This window comes from Thunnus albacares, chromosome 1 (genome assembly GCF_914725855.1).
Source record: "Thunnus albacares chromosome 1, fThuAlb1.1, whole genome shotgun sequence".
Taxonomy (NCBI): Eukaryota; Metazoa; Chordata; class Actinopteri; order Scombriformes; family Scombridae; genus Thunnus; species Thunnus albacares.
The window spans coordinates 838,511-861,480 of record NC_058106.1 but is presented as its reverse complement, the minus strand read 5'-3'; the positions used below and the strand labels follow the sequence as shown (position 1 = coordinate 861,480).

The window sequence follows — 22,970 nt, the reverse complement described above, 5'->3', positions numbered from 1 at the left end:
GCAATTTTGTGTCTCATTTGTTGTTATCATTATTATTATTATTATTATTGTTATTAAAATGTAGTATTTTATCAGATGCAAAAAAACAACATGAAATTGGCATTATATATCAACTATCAGCCGCCTTCCTCTCTAAAATTGGCATCGATCATTGAAAAAATATCGGTCAACCACTATATGTAATTGTAAAATAAAATACAGTAACTTTATGTTATTGTGTATTGGATCACAGCACCAGACATTTTTCCAGTAAAATTAGATTACAGTTATTCAAGTAATGCTGTAAACTTTCAAGCCACACTTTTACATTTCAATAAATGAATACAGAACCAACTCCTTAAGTGACAATTATATATTGTTAACTGTTGAACAGGAACAAATATATTTACTTTATTCTTTAATTGTGTGCAGGGATTTTGCATACCATGTTTACAGAAATCTAATGGCCTTCTTCCATATGGCAGAAATGCCAACACTGAATAGAGAACTGCTGCAATTTTATCTGTGATGCACAGTGCAAATGGTTTTCCCTCAAACAGGACAGCGGAACAAAATAAGTTGTTTACCCTTAATGACACATGTGCACTGGTTTGCACAAACTGTAGTAAAAGAGCCTGTTGCCTGCAGCTCTTCATCTATCAGCTCACTGTGGCCGTTTCCTCTTTTACCAATCCTCCTTTGCAATATTTAAATTCTGCTGACAAAACAGCACAAACTATTTTGCTGTGTAGACCAGTATTTACTGACCAATAGCGCATGGGCATCAACTAGAGGTCTTCATGGGTCCAACCCAAAATTGACCTATGGAAAACTGAACTGAACCCGACATGCATAAATTCATTTTCAAAAAAAAGGTACTCTACCTGAGAGGGACCCGAGCACAGCCAGACATGATCTGAACAGACCTGAACAGAACAGACCCGAGATCTTAAATGCGGTTGACCCAAACGGAGAAAGAATAAAAAACACCATCAGCAGCCTGATGTACTATCAATTAATGCAATCAATCTTTGTCAAGTATTTGCATAAAACGGAAGCAAATAGCTGATGTTCCAGTTGGTTTTACTTCCTTGTTCTCTTTTTCCTTTAACTTCTTCACAGTTCACATTCTACTCTCATCCAAAACACACCGTTTTCTCCCACAGTGATTGTGACATATTACATGATCAGAGCTGATACCACCCCACACTTGGGTCCGTTCGGGTCCACTCGGGTATTAGTGACACTGACATGCAGACCCGAGACCCGTTTGACCCAGTCAAACTCGGGTCTTAGGTCAGGTCTTGATACCTTAGAACCAAATGGACCTTGGAAGACCTCTAGCATCAACTTAACACAGTAAATAAGAATGTTTTCTTTTCAGTGTTTCCAGTTCTTATAATTTCTGAAAACATTCTACCATGTCCCCTCTAGCTATAAAAGACTAGCTATAAAAGTGCAACTTTCTGTCCTCTGAAATCATTCTGTTACTCACAAGGTCAACAAAGTTTTCAAATGTGTATATTACAAATGTTATAATGACATTAAAAATCCAGTATGTAAAAAGTCTGTTTAAGCAAATACTCAAAAAATAGTAAAAAAAAAATCAAGTCACTGAACTTGACAATATACTAGACACTAATTTCCTTGAAACAAAACACTCTTGGGTAATCTAAACATGGATATTCAACCGTGGGGGGAGCTATCTTTTGTATGGTGACACCGTGGTCAAGCACAAATGTTCAACATTCAGTTCCAATGACGGCACAAGTTCCTCTTTGAGAGGCCAATAAGTAATCAAGTGCAGCATGATTTTGTAAAGTCATCATTCATACAGCAGTTATCTCTTGTGAGAGCATGGACATGCCTTTTGCTTTTTTGATTTTATTAGTATTCCAGAATATGGTGAGCTTACTGACACAGAGCGAGTCTGAGATTGATCCAGAGCAGAGGGATAGTTATACAGTGGGCTGAGGGGCAGTGATCAGACTGTATGCAAATACAGTTGTGGGTAAAGGAATTGTAATCAGATCAAAGAGAGGAAGGGAGGATGCATTTGCATTCAGGCCTTGACAGTGTGACACAGACAAGATCAAAGGTCAACTTAACAGAGGGGAGGAAGGGACTCCCGGTCTTAATCAATCAGGGGGTAAGGGTATTGTAAGGATCACAATTATCACTGCCAGAGAGCAGCCTGTTACATGTTAAACAAACACATGCACATGAATAAAAACCTGCATTCTGTATTTATACTGTGTACTGTGTTCTGCTCAGAGGCAAAGGGCTTGTTTCTACTGGCAGAATGCGTTTCTATTATTTATTATTAGGGACTGAGCCCAAAAGGCAGAGGACTACTGTAAAACCCTATTGTTTTTCGTGTGTTTGTTTGTTTGTTTCTTTCTTTCTTTATTATTATGCCACTTCAGACGTAAATTTGACTCACCAAATTTGGCATGCACATCAGGTCTGGTGAAAAATTTGGTAATGGTGTTGGCTTCAAACTTTAATAGATAACTTATGACACTGTGCTGAAAAAAGTTGTTAAAAACTTTGTAATAACTCGAATGGTTTGGATTTAATAAGCCCTCAGAGTTGCAGTGCCACATTACCCTTACAATGTAAAACAATAGGGAGGCATGAACTTTATGTCAAACAGTGGCTTCTGACGACTAAACTATAAGTCTGACCACTTTCAAACCTGTATCAATGGATTTGCCACAAAATTTCCTACTAAAATATGATTTTTAAAGTAAGATTTGGCCAAAGTAATGGGATTTATGAGGAGATTTCACAAGAAGTGTTCTCAAAAATCCTCCTCTCCAACTGCTCCTGGTGATGTCACTCCCTCAGTGCTGTGAAACATTCCGCAATACACACTCATTATAAAATCACAGGAGGAGCAAGAAAAGACTTTAAAACTCAAACTCTAATATCTCAAAAACAGTAAAAGATAGAAAAAACATGTAAATTCAAGATTTGTAGGTCAAAGTCTCGTAACTCATTTAAAGTTCAATTGAAGTCTGTATCTAAAATTATGTGGAAGCAGTAAATGTCCAAAAAGATATGGATTCGCTCACACTCTCCATTCAAATATATGAGTATTTTTCTGTGTCCAGCAGCAGTTACTTATGGTCTCTACACACCTGACAGTACACATGTCAATCAAACTTTCAAAATAAAAGCACACCATACTTGTAAGAAATATCCCTCACTTTTAAAAAGCAAATTGATCTGATCCCGACGGGCCAGAGTGCGAGGTCCCGAACAACGCTGCTTGCCCCAAAGGGGCAAAGACCCTCTTGTATCTGTTCTGTTTCTTTCTTTCTTTCTTTCTTTCTTTCTTTCTTTCTTTCTTTCTTTCTTTCTTTCTTTCTTTCTTCTTTCTTTATTAATCCGCCACTTCAACCCTAAATTTGACCCCCTAAACATGCTCACCAAACTTGGCAAGCACATCAGGTCGGGTGAAAAATTTGATAAAATGTAAAAATTATCCCCAAAGTGCCAAAATGCCATAGCCCGTAGGAATGTCGTTCAAGATCAAACCAAAACTCAATTATTTGTCTCATCAAGACCTACAAATCATGCACTGACACCCCTGACCTAAATCCAACAGGAAGTCCACAATTCATCCACGAAAGTATGACTTTGTGCCAATTTTGGACCTTGAATAAACGCTATCTTCTCCTAGGGCGTTAATGGTATTGGCTTCAAACTTTAATACATGACTTATCACACTGTGCTGACCAAAAGTTATTAAAAACTTTGTAATAACTCGAATGGTTTAGATTTTGTAAGCCCCGAAAGTTGGAGTGCCACATCTTACAATGTAAACCAATGGGGAGGCAATCTCTGGGCATGGACTTTGTGCCAAACTGGGGTGTCTGACGTCTAAACTATAAGTCTAACCACTTTCAAACCTGTATCAATGGATTCGCATTGAAAATTCCTACTAAAATATGATTTTTAATGTAAGATTTGGCCATAGTCATGGGATTTATGAAGATATTTCCACTAGAAGACTGTTCTGAAATCCTTCTCTCCAGCTGAGAGGGAGAGAGAGGGAAGAAAGTGGGGGGATGGGTGTCACGGTTAAACGGAGCCCATTTTTGAAGGATACAGCAGAAAGGTCTATATACATACAGTATATTATATACAAACTTTGTATGAAGTTTGATGTTATTATCATTTATTTTACAATAATTATTGTATTATATGTATAATTCAGTAGTGGGGATGACCTATGAGGGGAAGGGAGAGTGACAGTTTAGTGATAAAGTGCTGCAGAAAAATAAAATCGAAACTAAAATTTGTAGTTATGTACCGCAGTTTTTCCTTTATTAGGGCCCAAGCACGTAATGGTTCGGTCACACCAGTATTTTTCTGTGTCCAGCTGCAGTTACTTATTGTCTCTACACATCTGACAGCAGTGTTCAATGCTTACTTTTTTGTCAAGGAGTACATGTGTTCCTAAATGAAAAAAATTAGGAGCACACATAGAAATTTAGGAGCACACTGAAAAATGTTTGAGTAACTGTTTATTAAAGACAACAATTTATCACATACATATTTAAATGCTTTGTGTGTGTTTGTATATAAATCAAAATTTATGTTTTCTTTAGGGGTGCTTGATTATGGCAAAAAGCATAATCACAATTATTTTTGCTCAATATTGACATCACGGTTATTTAACACGATTACTTTTTGACTATCATTTTTGGTGATTGCCGATATATGCACATATTTTTTCCCACTTGGCTGAGGAAACTATTACACATGCAAGCATAGATTGTATGATTAATATAGATACATAACATAACATAGATTGTGATGATCAAAAAAGACAATAAATGAGGGAAGAACTCAGAAAGACTAGAGTTCCAGAGCTCAGCATTAAAACTTTAATGAACCTGCCAAGTGGGTGGAGTAGCACTTTTGGGTTTTTTTTGAGTTTATTAGACAGACAGGATTGATTTGTAGGATTTAATATTTGGACTACAGTCCGAAGCAGAGGGTGGCGGTAATGTGCCTAATATGCTATAATTTAGCTATCGTTGAAGCGTGTGGCCATGGCGTGGCATTGAGTTTTGATGTTTCGCCATGACAGAGGAAATTGCTATAACTTTTGTACAAATGCTCCAGTCTGCCCCAAACTTTGCATGTTTGATAAGAGTCCCGGCCTGAACACGTTCACATGACATTATTCCATGAGTGATGCAAACTGGCTGAATAGCGCCCCCTACAAAATTGCAGCAAAGGAGGCCCAGCAGCAGGCAAAACAGTGGACAAAGGAAGTGATGTTTATCTCCTTCTTGCACTGTCTGAAAACAGCCCAGGTCTGAAGACATCTACATGCCTGTGACAGAAGCCCTTCGACTGCGCTGCGGCCCGACGTGCGCAAAGGCACGAAGGCCCGTTCAACGCAGCTTTAATTTGTGTCTGTATTTATTAGGGCTTAAGCACAATGTTCCCTGGCACTGAAAGTGCCAGGAACCTATTGTTTTTGTAGAGATTATTATTTTAGTATACTACGCCATGCTCTAAAGCTCATGAAAATTTGCACACACATCAGAAAATTGCAAAGTTCTGTAGTGACTGGGCTCGGGCATGGCCAACAGGCTCCATAGCGACCCCCAAAGGTAGGGCCATGTTGCGACAAAGTTGCTTCGATGTTCATGAAATTCAGTGGGATCATGGCTGTCATCATTCTGGCCATAATACATATTTTTTGGATTTTTTTGCCAGACAGGAAGTTAGCCATTCTTAATTTTGTCCATCAGTTTTCATTTTACGAACACGTTTGAGGTCTTTAAGATGCTTGAAAACTCATGGAAGTTTGCATCTATGTTTGATCTAGTAAGTATTTCGATTAGTATCACAATTGAACTCAGGAAACTTTGCACATGCAGCAAAAGTGATGTAACTTGATATCTGATATGGGTCTTGGGTTTGGGTGTGGCAAAATGGCTCGAGGACGCACCTTAGAAAATTTCAAATTCAAAGCCCCCATCTTTATATTTGATGTAGATGTACGAAATTTGGTAGGTAGATGTACTATCTCCAGACTTAAAAAAAAGCCTCTTGGAGCCATACCCTAAGTCAAACAGGAAGATTGTCAGGTGTTGTATTTTAACCCTAACCCTGCGCTAGAGAAGTTAAAACTGTGGGAATGAGACCTGTTCTCTGTTTTCTGGTCTAAAAATATCTGTGCTGTCCAGTCAGCTTGATCAAATGGCACACTGGTGAGATCTGTAAAAAGCTTTAAAAGCCCTCACCTTGGACATAAATTGTGCCAAAAGTATGAAAGATATCACAACACAATCTGAGAACTGAAAACCCAAAGTTTTGTGAACAGTTTAAAGTTGAAATGGGATCTGTAGGATAAGGGACGTCTGAGCAGTTGATTCTCAAAGTGATAAAGGTTCCAATTCAGTTGACAGGTTCCAAGACAGTTCCTCTCAATAGACTGCCATTATACATTTTGATATTTAAAAATTCATATAGAATCAGAGGAACATATCACAATTGAGAAAAATACAAGCACACATCTCCTGAATGAGCTGCATAGATTTACATTTGAATGGTTTTTATAGCACAAAGTATGCAGCTGTTGAAATGGGCCAATAAACGTACAGAATGTGGAATAATAACTAGAAAAGTCTCTAAAGAGCACTGGCATGGATGTCTTCATATTTATCTAATAGGATACAGTATGTTAAAGTTGGTGACACACTGTCCAGTAACATGAAGTGCACAATGGCTGTTCCACAAGGGTCAGTGTTAGGCCCCCTATTATTTAGCCTATATATTAATGATCTCCCTCGACAGTGTCATGATGTAGAACTACAAATGTATGCAGATGACACTGTTGTGTACACACAAGCAAAAACAGCCGAGTTAGCTGCTGCTAACAATTGCATTGGAAAAGATCACACATTGGCTTGATCAATCATGTCTGAGTCTAAATGTAAACAAGACAAAAGGTATGTTTTTCTCTAAAACTATGGTACAACCTCCTAACGCTGATATTTTCATCAAAAGTGAAAAAAATTACATAGTTACTGCTTTTAAATATCCTGGTGTGACACTGGATCCAAATTTGAACTTTAAGAAACATGTTTAAAATGGTTAAAACCATAAAGTACAACATAGCAAATTTTAGACATATTAGAAACTCTCTCTCTTTGGATGCAGCCAAGATATTTATGCATGCTATGATTCTTTCCCATATATCTTATTGCATCACATGTTGGGGTCAGGCTGGAGAAATAGTCATAAAACCTCTTGAGTCCCCTAACTCTAAGAACTCTGGACAAAAAGCCAGTGTGTTTCCATTACTGTAGGGTACTGGAGACATACAATTTACTGAACTTTGAGAATTTTAGATTATTCTCAAATTTGTGCCTAATTTATAAAATTTTAAATCGTCTGACCCCTCCTCCACTATGTTCCTTTGTGCACACTCACTCAGTTCTATTAGATCCTCCAGAATATCCTCTATACAAGATTGTACCATGCCATTTTGTTGCACTGCATTTGACAGTCAGCTTTCTCTGTAAAAACCACAACTCAGTGGAATGTCCTACCTGATGATATGAAGAACTGTAGTTCAATCAATACATTCAAGGCCAAATTAAAAAATCTACTAAAGATCAATTAGCTGTGTGACCACTGAGTCTAAACTTCATCTATGGTCTTCTCATTAGCGCAGGTAGTCTTGCTTTTAATTTGACAAGTTTACATTATTAATTTCTAATTGACATTGTTGGTGTAGGTGGTGTGCTGTTGTGCATAGCTTTGTATTTTGTATGGTGTGTTCTGTGTACTTTTTGCTTTGTACTGTTCATTGTTGTGCTGTTGTATGTTTTGATTGTGGGGGACTGGGGATGTAAATTAGCTTTGAGCTAACTCTGGTGCAGTGCATCTTTTATGTTAAAAACTATACACTGTCCCAATAAAAAATGCAATGTAAAGGCTTGATGGAGATGACAATGTAAAATGCAATTTCTGTAGAAATAGTGTATGATTGCTTAAAACTGATTTAGATTTCGTTACTGGAAGCTGAATACTATTGAAAAATCTACCAAGAGTAAAATCACCCACAGGTGGAATTGAACCTACACCCTCATGTTTGTAAGTCAGATCTGCCATGCACCGTGACACAACAATGCCAGGTCAGATTTTGGTGTTAAGACTTTCAATTGCATGAAGTACATGGGTTGCAATTTTTCAGACAGAAAGTTTTCTTGACTATTATGTGCATGTCTGTATGCATGCCAGTATCTGATGTTGTTTTTGTATGAATATTTTGTGTTTTTGAGATGAAGACAAATTTGAATTGTAAATGAAACCTTAAGGTTTGAGGTGATCAATAGTTTAAAACTGAGAAAGAGAGGTTTTATCACAAGGACTGTGTTTTGCAGTCTCAATCAGCAGATTGACAGCACCTGTGTGCGTCTGCATTGTTTCACCTTCAACTCAACTGAGTTCTGCCCTAAGCAGGATTTGAACTCACAGTCACTGGATCTGTTTGGTGTTGATAGACCAAGTAAAACCGGAGATATGCCAATATAAAAATCATATTTACTCATGCATAACAGCATGCGAGAAAGAATGGGAAAGACGCTACATTTATTCGGGAGAGGGAGGCAAGAGAAAAGCAAGAGAGAAAGAAGCGGGAGAGAGAGGTGAGAGAAAAGCGGGAGAGAGAGAAGCAAGAGAGAGTGGGAGCAAGGAGCGAAGAGAGAGCGCAACAGAGAGAAGTGAGATGATAGTTAGATTATAAAAACGGAGATAGAATGATATAAATCTGATATAAAAGTCATATTTACGCGTGAGTAAAAGCATGCACGATGGGATGAGGCAGAGTTTATTTATTTTATATCTTCATATTTACAAGTGCGTGAAAGCATGCAAGATGGGATGGGGCAGACTTTATTTTATATCTTCATATTTACAAGTGTGTAAAAGCATGCAAGAAAAGAGAAGTGAAAGAGAGAGAGTGGGAGCAAGGAGCGAAGAGAGAAAGAGCGCAACAGAGAGACATGAGAGGATAGTAAGATAAGTTTCAGAAGATTTGGAGTTGGAAAAATGAAACAAACGCTTAACATAAGCCAAGCTATAAACTTGTTTTTCCAAGAAGAAGAGGCTGATGACACCTCATTGTCAGAATTGGAGAGTGATGCCGGCAAGGATGAAATTTCCGATCTGTCTTTTTTCATCCACAACGATGGGTAAGACAAACTTCTTATGAAAATATATTGCTTTTGTTTATTGCTCTTTGTGTAAACTTCATAAACTCTCTTTTTATATGTGTATAGGTAGTTTTTGTTTGATGTTGGTAGACCACGCAAAAACGGAGATAGGATGATATAAATCTGATATAAAAGTCATATTTATGCGTGCTGTATATCTTCATATTTATACATCCATAAAAGCATACAAGATGGGAGGGGGCAGCTGAACACAGATTCAGCACATTCACCAATGGACCTTTTCCAATTATATTTCTCCCCAGACACAATGAGGACACTCTGCAAAAATACTAACAAATATGCAGTAAGAAACAAGGAAATGGGCAAGAAATACAAATGGGTTGACCTTAACACTGAGGAACTCTACCATTTCCTTGGTCTCCTCATTTATACAGTGTTGGTGTCGCTTCCAAATCTCCAAGACTACTGGAAACACAACCACATTTTGTCTGTGCCATTTCCAGCCACTGTCATGACAAGAGACAGACTCAGGGCAATACTGTGGAACATCCACCTCAGTGATCCAGAGGAGGATGTTGAAAATGAAAGGAAGAAGGGAACACCAGGGTATGACAAGCTGTTCAGACTCAAGCCTCTAGTTGAAGAAATTCGCACTGCCTGCCAGGCTCGTTACCACCCAAGGAGGGAACTGGCAGTTGATGAGAGGATGGTTGCAACGAAGGCCAAAACTGGCATGACACAGTACATGAAGAATAAGCCAACGAAATGGGGGATCAAACTTTTTGTGTTGGCTGAGTCAAGTAATGGCTACACAATCAACTTTAATGTGTATCACGGCAAATCACACACACTAGGTGTGCATGGACTGTCATATGATGCTGTCATGGACCTCATTCAGCTAGCATTCAGATATCTTGGAACCGGATACCATATTTATATGGTCAATTTCTATACCAGTGCCAAACTGCTAATCGACTTGGCCAGCATGAAATTTGGAGCCTGTGGCACATACAGGGACAACAGGGAAGGGTGTCCCAGTGGGAGAGAGAATGCCCTCAACAGGAAGTCAAGCAGAGGCAGTGTGAGATGGATCAGAGGACCCCCTCGTCTTCGTGAAGTGGATGGACACACGGAAGGTGGCAGTGTGCTCCACAATCCATCCAGCAATTTCTGGGGAGGTGGGCCAGAGAAGAGTGAAGGGTGGAGATGGACACTGGGCAGTGAGAGACATTCCCTGCCCCACCCCCATCATTGCCTACAATAAGTACATGGGTGGGGTTGATCTATCTGACCAGCTGATCCAATATTATTCCACCCACCACAAAACTGCTCGCTGGTATCGCACCTTGTTCTTGCATTTTGTGGATATTGCCACGACAAATGCCTACACCTTGTTCTGTGACATCAGCAAAACACAACAGGCACAGCACATGGTGCACAAGAACTTCCTTGTTGAACTGGTGTACCAGCTGTGTGGAGTGGACAAGACAGGAGCTGCCATCAACAGGAGAGCTGACCATGTTCCTGTTGCCATTGCCACAGCTATGGATGCCAGTCAGAAAGCCACACAAGGCCACAGGACCTGCCAGCTCTACCTACAAGTGGGAAAAAAAGGAACCTCACCCCCTGGAAATGTAAGGCCTGTGATGTAGCCCTCTGTGTCAAGACTCTGCCCCCTGCTTTCTCACAGTGCAGATGCTTTCCTGCTTGCTCTCGCCTCTGCTTACATTTTTCTGCTGATATTCTTGTTTTTCTTCTGTGATACATGAGCAGCGGCTCCTGGATAATTATAAATCACTGGGACTAATCATTTTTTTTGTTTCTATTAGCTATATTTCAACATTTTTATGACCTCCTCAGTACGACATGAGTGAAGCCTACCAGCAGCATAAGACTTTACTGCAGTGACTGGAAACATGGCACTTAGCTTCTACAGAAGATTACAGTGCTGGAAACCAAAACTCACCAATTAGAAGTGAAAGTGGAAGGGAATGGACTATGTGGGAATGACACCACCTTACCATGGATTCAAAACAGTGGACAAGAGCATGCTAACACATGGCTAATAAGCACCACCAAGATTACCAAGAAACAGGAGGGCTGTGAACCAGATAGTAAATCTACAAGTGGTAGTCCTCCCTGGAACTCTCTTGGAGCAAAGCCTAAGAGTAAATCATTTCCTGGGAAATTGGAAGGATGAGTAATAGGCAGAGCCCAGCGCCCTGAGATTTGTGACGCGACTGGATGGCCTGCACTGTCATCCAGGCAGGGTGCTCTTCAACCCCTGTTCTTAGTTGTTGGGGAGGTTTGATATTAGTTCTCCCTTTCGCAGCTGTCCATGGCTGTGTCCTACTGAGTGTGCAACTGGAGAACAGATTTGCTCCACTGCTGCAGGCCCCTGGATCTCCGTCTGATGACATGGATAACCTCTCATCTTCACACAGCAGGGTAAGAACTGAGAGTAAATCTGAAAATAAGAGGCTGCAGGGAAAACTAACGACTGGGCCTCTCTGATTTTGGGTGACTGTGCTATAAAAGATTTAAGAAGCATGTGCAGTAAAAACACCAAAATACTCTGCTTTCCCAAGGACATGGTCTCTGACATGACTGAGAGAATCCTCCATATCATGGCTGCACATCCCAATGTGAAAAACATCATACTGCACATAGGGACCAATGATGTTGTGAAACAACAGTCTGGGGTGCTGAAATGAGACTTTAGTGATCTGTTGAACACAGTCAGCTCTCTGAATGCTGAGGTGTTTATCAGTGGCCCTCTACCGCCAGTCAGAGAACGAGTCGCAAGATTCAGCAGATTGTTGGCACTGAATACATGGCTTTCAACTGCATGTACTGTCCATTCACTGCACTTCATTGACAATTTCAACTTTTTCTGGGACCGCAGACATCTTTTTAAGGCAGATGGACTTTTCCCAAACAAGTCAGGAGTAAAATTGTTTATCTCTAATTTATTTCACTTCCTACGTCACCCATCTGCTCCCTCTGCTAAGGTCAAGAGACAAGAGGAATCAAAACACAAGGAAGACATAACAAAACATGGCAGAAACCTTGAAAGAGAGCCACCTCAGCCTCCGCCTGAAGAGAGCTTTAAACATGACCATCATCAGAGTCAAGAGGAGGAGTCTCCACCCCCATCACCAACATCCACCTTTGAGGATTCACCCCCTTCACCCCCCAAACCCTATCCAGGTCACTCTCTTCTCCAGTCACCCTTTCTCCCTCCTCCCCCCTCTTGGAGTTCACTGACCAGATGAAGGAGCTGGTCACTGCAGGGACCAAACTTACATCCCGCTCTGCTCCCATTTTCTCTCCCCTAAACCCCCCTTGGCGTCCACCTCCACCGATGGCCTGCCCCCTCCCCCCCTCCACGACGGCTGCAGAATCATCCTCTCTCTCCCCAGCCTGATAAAAGCACAGCACATCCAGTTATTTGTCTACAAAATACAAGTACTAACTGATATGTGCTGGGTCCAGGCTGCAAGGCTAATGGCACTCATGTCTCTTCCCAGGAAAAACTGGGGCCCAGTGTGCTGGTAGCTTGCTCAATTCCTGTCTTAATAGGTAACAGGAAAAGAATGGTGAATCTGTTAAGAAACAGGAAGCACTCCACTGGTTCTGCAAATTTATCAAATTTAGCATCCATTCCTCGTCAGCTACAGCTTGTCTAAAAAACTGGGTAGATAAGATTTTTAACACATTAAATTTAGCTTTATTAAATGTTAAGTTGTTGTCAGGAAAAACATTTTTAATCAATGGTTTTATCATCGAGTACAATCTTGAGTTTAAGTTTTTAACTGAAACTTGGTTAGACCAAGATAACAAAGCAGCTGTTCTTATCCCAACTTCAGTTTTATGAGTGAAGCTAGAGTGCATAAGAAAGGGGGTGGAGTTGCCATTTTGTTTAATGATTCCCTCCAATGCAAACAGATGTGTTATGGAAACTTTGATTCTTTTTAATATGTGGCTCTTCAGTTGAATTCCTCCACTTAAGCTATATTTCTAAATATCTACAGGTCACCTAAATACTGTGCTACCTTTTTTGATGTCTTTGCTGAACTGTTGTCCATTGTCTGTATTGACTTTGACTATATAGTTATTGTAGGTGATTTTAACATCCATGTTGATAACCCCCAGGACAGAGGGACTAAAGAACTGTGTTATGTTCTTGATAACTATGTACTGACCCAGCATGTGGCGGAGCCCACACACAGGCACACTCTGGACTTAATCTCTAAGGGTCTGAACATTTCTAAGGTTGTGGTGACTGATGTTGCTCTCTCTGATCATTCCTGTGTTTTCTTTGAGAGTGTTATCTCCATGCACACAAATGTTCAAACAGAGGTAATCACAAATCGGTATATCACTGAAAACACCAGTGAAATATTTATTCAGACTTTCTCTTCCTCACTAAGACCAAGAAAGTGGATCATATAACTCTAGTTCTCAGATCTTTACAATGACTTCCTGTCTGTCAAAGAATTGATTTTAAAATACTGCTGTTGATTTATAAAGCACTGAATGGTTTAGGACCAAAATACATTTCTGATCTGCTGCTACATTATGAACCATCTAGACCTCTCAGGTCATCTGGGACAGGTCTGCTTTCTGTCTCCAGATTAAAAACTAAACATGGAGAAGCAGTGTTCAGTTTTTATGCTCCACATATCTGGAACAAACTCCCAGAAAACTGCAGGTCTGCTGCAACTCTCAGTTCTTTTACATCACAGCTGAAGACTTTTCTGTTTGTTGCTGCCTTTTATTAAACCAAATTTGAGGGTTAATATTTTACACTGCACTGTAACTTTTATTTTCTTGTTTTATCTGTCTTATTTCCTTTTGGCTTCTTTTTATTTCCAAATTTTTCAAACACTTTTTAAATGTTTTTATATGTCTTTTTACTTGTGTTGCTTTTATATTCTGTTTTGATGCCTTTTATGCTCTATGTAAAGCACTTTGAATTGCCTTGTTGAAATCTGCTATACAAATAAACTTGCCTTGCCTTGTGTCATTGTTGACAGAAACTGTTTCAAGGAGTGGCACAGATTAAAAAGCAACAACAACAACAAAAAAACACCTATGGTCACACTTGCTTTTTGTTGTAAATAGTTGTATATAGTTTGATTTTACCTCAGTGTTAACTTTACATGTTATATTTGCATTATTTGGGAACCCCTCACACTCTGGGAATGCAAGGCCTGTCATATAGTTCTGAGTCTAATTGTTTACATCAACTGTTTTGAAGAGTGGGACAGCTAAAAAGAAACACCTATGGCCACACTTGCTTTTTGTTGTAAACAGTTGTATATAGTTTGATTTTATCTCGGTCTTACTATTATATGTTCACATTTGCAACCTGTGTTATCATTTGCAACCTTAAAAATGTTTCCTTGAACATGTTTGTGTTTTTTATAGTAATAATAGTACAATTTTCAAATCGGATTTTATGTATTTTTTGTGTTTTTTGGGTCCAGTGTGTTTATATAGTATGTGAAAGTGAAAAAATAATTGTCAGGTCATATGGTATAGGTGATGTTGTGCTGAAAAAAAAGATACCAAACATTGGCATGGTAAACATTTTTTAATGTGATATATAAAGGCAAATTCAAAAGAATGCAAAAATGGCCAAAATAGCCCAAGGGTTAAGGAGCACTCAATATGCATTGAATTATTTTATATGAGAAACATCTAAAGCAACTTTGTATATGAGAGCAATATGAAGAGGAGAGATGTTTGATTGGGTTCAAGTCAGGGCTCTGGCTGGGCTGCTCAAGGAAATTCAGAGTTGTCCCTAAGCCACTCCTGTGTTGTCTTGGCAGTGTTTTAATAGGGGTGTGCCCAAATACAAATATGTTATTTGGCAAAGCACAAATAGTGTTTTTCTTTCCGAATATTTGTTTCATACAAATATATTTAAAATGATTTGTTCACAAGACGAAAAAAAAACATGTCAAATACCAGCGCGCAGATCGGTTACATCATTATCTCAGTCTCTGTCCTCTGCTCCACTGTTATGTCTATCTGCAGGTCTCAACAAGGGGAGTCACATCCACCTGCTACATGACGCACATTTCCTAATTTGGACATCACTCCTGGAGTTGGAGTATTCCCCAGAGATAAAGCTGAGCTACTGACACACACGAAATGCTCCCAAGGGAACACTTCTTGAACACTTACTGTAACAATTAAATTTTCTAAAATTAAAAATGTAATAAAAACAACAACAGGATTTTTAAGCCTCTTTCCACTTTTATTCGAATACAAACACAAATAATTTTGCTGCCACAACAAATACAGATACAAATACAAATACCGGGCCCTCTGCACATCCCTAGTGCTTAGGGTCATTGTCCTGCTGGAAGGTGAACCTTGATATCAGTGGCCTTTATCTCCTTCTTTGGCCAGTTTATTATACCAGGGGGGTATCTGATGACTGGCAGGGCATACGTGTCTGTATCTTGTTCCTCCTTCTTCCCATTCAGCCAACTTTTCAGGACCTGCCTTACTCTGTGTAGGTATTTTGGCTGTGGCTGACTTCCTTGCAGCCTCCTCAAGGTTCCCATTTGCCTGGGGGATCCCAAGGTATTTGTAGCTGTCCTGAACATCTGCAATGCTGCCTTCTGGTAGCTCAACCCCCTTGGTCCTGATCATCTTCCCTCTCTTCGATACCATCTGACCACACTTATCTAGTCCGAATGACATACCGATGTCGTTGCTGTAGATCCTGGTGAGGTGGATCAGTGAGTCCATGTCTCGCTCATTCCTGGCATACAGCTTGATGTCATAGCCACCTGTAGCCACTCTTTGAGATGATCTGGCTGAGGGGGTTCAGGCCTATGCAGAACAGCAGCGGGGATAGTGCATCACCTTGGTATATACCGCACTTGATGGTAACTTGTGCAATTGGCTTTGAGTTGGCCTCCAGAGTCGTTTTCCACAGCCCCATTGAGTTCTTGATGAAGGCTCTTAGTGTCCTGTTGATGTTGTACATTTCCAAGCATTCCAGTATCCATGTGTGTGGCATTGAGTCATAGGCCCTCTTGTAGTCAATCGAGGCGGTGCACAGGTTGGTCTGCCTGGTCTTGCAGTCTTGGGTAACTGCTCTATCAACCAGTAACTGGTGCTTAGCACCCCTGGTATTACTACCAGTTCCTTTCTGGGCCCTGCTCACGTATTGGGCCATGTACCTATTCATCTTAGCCGCTATGATGCCTTACAGGAGCTTCCATGTTGTACAGAGGCAGGATATTGGCTGGTAGTTGGATGGGATTGTGCCCTTCTGGGGGTCCTTCATGATCAGGACTGTCCGCCCTTGGGTTAACCACTCTGGGTGCATCCCATCAATCAGCAGCTGGTTCATTTGTGCTGCCAGGCGTTCATAGAGTGCAGTCAGTTTGTTTAGCCAGTAGGTGTGGATCATGTCCGGGCCCAGTGCTGTCCAGCTTTTCATACCTGACACTCATTCTTGGATGTCTGCCATTGTAACGGTTACTGGATCTTGTTCTGGGAGATTGCTTTGGTCTGCTCTTAGATCCACTAGCCACTGAGCATTGGTGTTATGTGATGCCTCCTTCTCCCATATGCTCTTCCAGTATTGTTCAGTCTCAGCCCTGGGAGGATCTGTTCTCGTGTTATTACCTTGCCACTGAGAGTACACTTTGGATGGTTCAGTGGAGAACATCCTATTTATTCTCCTGGCTTCTGCTTCTCCTGTGTATCTCTTCAGGCGGGTAGCCAGAGCTGTGAGCCTTTGCTTGGCAGTCTCCAGTGCCTCCGGTGTAGACAGCTTGTTGTACTTCCTGGGTATCCCTTTCGTCCCCACACCTTTCTGTAGCTCTGAGAGTTAACTAACTTCTCTCCGTGTTGCCTTGATCTTGGCCTCCAGCCTCCTTCTCCATGGAGGGTAATGTTCTTTGTGGCTCATGGTGTTCATCTTGTAGCCAAGCATCTCTAGGATCACTGTTGCTGTCTACAAACATCTTCTTCAAGATTGGTGATATTTCTATTGGCATTCTGGAGCAGCTGGCAGTCCTCACATGGCATAGTGCTTGGTTTTTGGTTAATAGCAGTTTGTGAGTACATACATACTTTACTGTATGCTCCAAAATGTTGTATTATTCCTTTCAATAATTCAGCAGTTTACATAGCATTTTGACAACCATGATTATAGAAAGCATGATAGCCAATTTAATTCAGTCATTCGTTTTCACAATGTGCTATTTGCTAGATTGATATACGGTATGTACTGTATGATCTTTGTGGCTGAACAACCCATGACTTCACTGTGTCCTCCCATAAACCAAGCATATGTTGCCAGTTACATTAATACTCTGTATGTGTATATCATTCTCTAGAAATGTCTGTTTTCAGCTATCAGAAGTAATGTGTCTAAGTCAGTGTTCATTCACATCTAGTCAGTCTGGGCCTCTCATATCTATCTGCCAGTCTGTTGTTGCTCAGTAAACATTCAAAATTTGTTTCATAATTGATTTTTGTCAACCCACTGCCTCTGTTGATATTTTTCCTTAACCTCAGGTCATGGTGATTGTCTTCAACAAAAGGTGGCTGGATGTTTCCATAGGAGCCATCTTTTGTCCCAGCTGTTAAGGTGCTGTGAAGTGATTTTCACAGATGCGTCAGATGTAGCAGAGGCATGTTCTCTGCTTTCATCTGATTCTTGGATGGAAAACAAAAATCAAACAAAAATCTGAAGCACAAGGTTGTTGTGTTGTATTTGATACACTATGGGTAAAATATTGGTGTGTTAATGCTTATGATCATTATCTCACATTTTCCATTAGTGCCCTCCTGCTGTTAGTTTGCATAGCATATAAAGTGTAGAGCTATGCTGCCCTTCAATTCTATCATACTGTCTATCATCTTGATCTTGATCTTTGTTGTCAATGTGTTTCTGGGTTAGGGCTGCTCAGCTGTAATGCAAACTACATATCAACATGTGAGAAGGATTTTTATAGCAAAAAGCCTAACAGACACTTACAAAACTGTTTTGATGATATTGTGCTCATGCTTGCACACTGCAAATGCATCACATTGTACAACATAAATGATGCTATTCATAGTTTATAAAAAATACAACAAAATGTAGTGCAACAGTTCCAAGGACATCTCAGAAAAGACCAAATGCCCTGTAATAATTTCTTACAAGTACAAAAGGAATTTTAAGTGCCATACAATGCACTTTGTATATACTATAAACAATGGAATCGGGATGGAAAACCTTTCATGAACTGACTGATGAGAGAATCATTGTTGTGTTCAATTAGTGATAATAATAAGAAAACAATGTAGACTGTTGCTTTTCTGACCTCCTTTTGGAGCATTGTATACCATTATTTGTGGGTAAACAGTGGAGAAATGACTGGAAATAAAGGGAGAGAGAGATGACAATAAATGTCTTTGGGTTCAATCAGAGTCATGTGGCTAATGGTTGGTGCTTTAAATCCCTATTACTTAAATCATGTTGTTGCTGCTGGTTACATTATATTTACATTAAATACTCTCCATTCACCATATACTAGCTATTAATGTTAGCCATTCCCCATGGAGCTCACTACAGTTTCATCCTGTATTTCTCTGTTTGGTCACAGAGTGGGCTTGTCCTGATCGGGGAGGACAGCATGTTCATCCAGCCACTGGTTGAAAACGATCCATCACAGTCATTCTCTGGACTTAAACACCGGCTGCTGCGACACCGTCGCTCCGCCAAGAGCAGCTCTGACCAGTCCAACTACTGTGGGACTTTAAAAGGTGAGTGACAGGGGGAGCGAGACTGGATGGCATGGGATATGGGATTATGGTCACACTGATATCAAGGTTTACTGATGCCACTTACAATGAGATGTTTACCACATTACATATGATGGATGTGATGCACAGTGCTACTTTTCAAGGTGTAAATAATTATTTCAAAGTTAAATGAGGTGTGAAGTGTTCAAACATACAGTCCCTGATCCTGTTGTGTTCAGTAGCAGCTATGTTTCCTCTCAGCTAAATGAAGGCTTTTTTTTTTAATCCACACAAGCATCTGTCAATAATCAAAGAGTAAAGAAGGTTTGAGACCCACAAAAGAATATCATAGTACACTTCATCATTCAGCAAGCTCAGTTACAGCATTGTGCTCATTAAGTTAATAGCTGAGATTGGGGAACGCAGTGACATCACTAAAGGAAATCATACAGATCAAGAAACACGAGCAGTCAGATGATCAGACAGGTTGGAAACAAACATCCAGGTTGTACTTACTGTTCTTGTGCACACAGTTATTCTTTGCAATGAGGGACTGTCTGTTTATGTCTGACCTCCAAAAAGGCTCTTATATTCACCTAACCGATGAGAGTTTCAGTGCTGATGTGCAGTGTTTTGAAACTGATCAGCCAACACCTTGTTGAATTCGGGAACAAGTTGTTGAACTTTTCTATCTTGTTACACTCCTGAAAATGGTTCTCACAGTTTTGAAAGTAGTACTTTGCAAGTACAAATAGGATTTTTATGCTTGAATCGTTTTGGCAGAGAAATTGCTTCATACATGTGGGTCAAATTACAGCGGATAAGACTGGTGTGATTTTTTTTTTTTTTTTAAGAATATGGGGAATGTTCCTTGCGCTCACCTCAAAAACCCTGAAAAAGCTCACAGTGAGCTGTGTGAATGAACTACTGTCTACCTCTCCACCCTACCAGCTGAAATGGGCCCATTGAACATCCCAGCGAAGCACTGCTAATAAATCATAGGTTTCACAGCAGCATTTACTGTTATCTGCTATCCTTTGATGTTCATTCAGCTCCAGTGTGTTGTAAGAGAGGCTGTGTGGAATACAGATGTTTCTTTATTTAATATGTATCTCCTTTCTGCTAAATTCTTGTTGGAACCTGCTAAGCCTCTTGCTGTTAATACTATCAAACACAGAGTAAACCCCTCTTTCTGCTCTGTTACATTAGTAATGTGCACATTTTCCTAACCCCTGGCATATCTTTGCCAAGATTATACTTTTTTGTAGTAAGAGGAATTCACAGTGAGGATTTTTTTGTCAAGGCAAAGCAAAGTGGGTCTTGAAGTATGGCAGTTTTTGTAGTGTGGAACATAACTGGGCACAAGATCCAGTCAAAAGTATTACAGACGAGCTGGAAATTGTCATGTAAAAGTTTAAATAGTTGCAGATTGAAGTTTTAGTTGTCCAAACATTTCTCTGAGCAGAGCACTGTTCTGGAGGCAGAACCATTCAGTGAAGTCAAAGAGCCACATAACACAGCTAGAGACCTGAATTAAGCAGGTCTGCTTGCTTTAGTAACTTCTCAGTAAATAACTGTTTTAGACTCTCTCTGAGGCACAGCTGTCATATATTCATTACATTTGATGCAAGTCAAAATGTAAACGTGATATTAGCTTTCATTGACCCCATTTCCACCTGGTTTGATCTGTATCTGAGCATCTTATTTAGATAAAAAAACATATTAATTGAAGCGTAAATGCACACAGAACATGTTGCCACAACTTTGTGGTTGGACCTCAGTCAGATGTAAATCCAATCTATACAGATTGGCCATATTTTTAGGAAGAATATCCACCCAACATGCTGAAATGGCACCTATCTCCTCCTGCTATTTGTAAAGACTTTTGCCACAAGAGACACTGGATGGGAGAGCCAAATCAGCTGAGCACGATTGTCTTTTACACCCAGTGGGCCAAAAGGAGACCACTGCCTTGCCTGCAGCTGTGCAGGAGAGGAAACATTGAAAGCAGTACGACAGGATGCGGAAGTGGGGCAGGCGTGACGGAGTGCAAGCTAGGCTAACTGCTAACCCATACAAACTGGCAGTTCCAACAATTATGCTGCCTAATGTTCATTCTCTGGACAGCAAACTGGATTATATAACCTCCCCATCAGTGCTGGTCACTCGTTGACATGCACCAGCTGTCAACATCAAACGGAGACATGCAGTTTCTCTCTTAAATGCACTGTGCTGCTAACTGTTCTTTTTGTCTCCTGGGATTTATATGTTTTTATCATTTTTAAGGGAATTTTTAGATATACAGCTTTATCCTTTCTGTTGTTGTTGCACTGCTGTGGGATGGGAGGAACAGCATTTTATTTTTTGTGTATGAAAGTACACAAGAAATGATCTTGAATCTTGAATGTTAACCTATGTAGCAAGGCTATTGAAAGGTAGCCTACAGATGTCTTCAGCTGTCTCCCTTTGTCACGTGACCCTCACCTTGTAAGTTGTAGTGCTTCCTCCAGAGTAGGGGAGAACGGGGTAACATGAGCCGCTTTTTACATTCGATGATTTTACTGCAAAATGAAAGTGTATTTGTTTCAAATAATAGTTACTATATATACCTCAGGTTGTTGTGTACCCATGGAAATTAAAACAAGTTATCTAATTATTATGGTTTTAGAACAATGAGCCATCAAAAAAAGTTAGTCCAATGGCACAACTTACCCCAAGGTAGGGGTAAAATGAGCATAGAGATGGGGTAAATAGTGCTACCATTATATACTGATATAAAAATTACACAAAATCAAACAAGTTAATTATAAAATTAAAAATAATTTTGAACTTTATTAATGCAATCAATTTAACTGTACAAAAACTTGTACTTTTAAGTAAAATCATATGTTTGTGTCTTGTTGTTCAACATGTTACCGAAACACTTTCAGTAAAGATTAAACTGTGATCTTTGCGTGTTAGTTACAGAAAGAATGTGTGTGTAAATGTGCTTTTGTGTATACAGACAGGTGACAAATTAAAGGAAAAACTGGTACAGGTCTGAATGCTTGACCCCTACAGTGTGGGTGTCTAGGGGCTCTGTTATGCTGTGGGGGGCATTTTGCTGGCATGGTTTGGGTCCACTAGTCCCCTTAGAGGGAAGGGTCACTGCAAATCAATACAAAGTTGTTCTGAGTGATCACCTTTATCCTGTGATGAAACATTTCTATCCTGATGGGAGTGGTCTCCTCCAGGATGACAATGCCCAGATCCGTAGGGCATGAGGGGTCACGGAATGGTTTGATGAGTATGAAAATGATATGACTCATATGCTATGGCCTTCACAGTCACCAGATTTCATCCCAACTGAACACCTATGGCAGATTTTGGACTGCGATTTCAGACAGCGCTCTCCACCACCACCATCAAAACACCAAATGAGGAAATATCTTTTTGAAGAATAGTGTTCATCCCTCCAGAAGAGTTCAGAGACTTGTAGAATCAATGCCAAAGTGTATTGAAGCTGTTCGGGCAGCATTTGGTGGCCCAACACCTTACTGAGACACTTTATGTCGGCTTTTCCTTTAATTTGTCTGTATGTACAGCATGTTTGTTTGTGGCTTAAATTTAACATTAGTCAACAATTAGGTATTTATTCATCAACATTGTAGCACTTGTAACAGGGATCAAACATGAATACTGTCTCTAGCCTCTAGAATATCAGAAAATAGTTTTGGGGGTAAATTGAGCCATTGACTCAACTTGCCCCAACATCACTGGCACGTTTTACCCCACTACCTCCACTTTGACAAAACTGTTTCACACAGTGGCTCAGATCCACAATTATGCTAAGTTTATGACCTTGTTTTGTAGCTTACACTGACTTAAATTAACATGTAATAATGTCAAAAACTTATCTTTTTTAGTTAAGATACAAGCCTGATAACTTTAGTAACATGATGAATTCACTTGGCATGACAAGATGGATTGAGTAATGTGAACTATACTTTCTTAATTTGTGGTCATTTGATTACT

The 22,970-nt window shown here is 39.9% G+C and overlaps 1 protein-coding gene across 8 annotated transcripts in view; it reads left to right on the top strand.

Moving 5' to 3' along the window:
* The window catches only part of adamts17 (ADAM metallopeptidase with thrombospondin type 1 motif, 17), a 414,984-nt gene that overhangs the window by 23,516 nt on the left and 368,498 nt on the right, over window positions 1–22,970 (top strand). For all 8 annotated transcript variants that reach the window (XM_044368214.1, XM_044367415.1, XM_044369597.1 and 5 more), the window contains exon 3: window positions 18,818–18,977. In XM_044368214.1, the coding sequence (XP_044224149.1) occupies window positions 18,818–18,977 (160 nt within the window). The remainder of the gene's footprint in view (window positions 1–18,817; window positions 18,978–22,970) is intronic.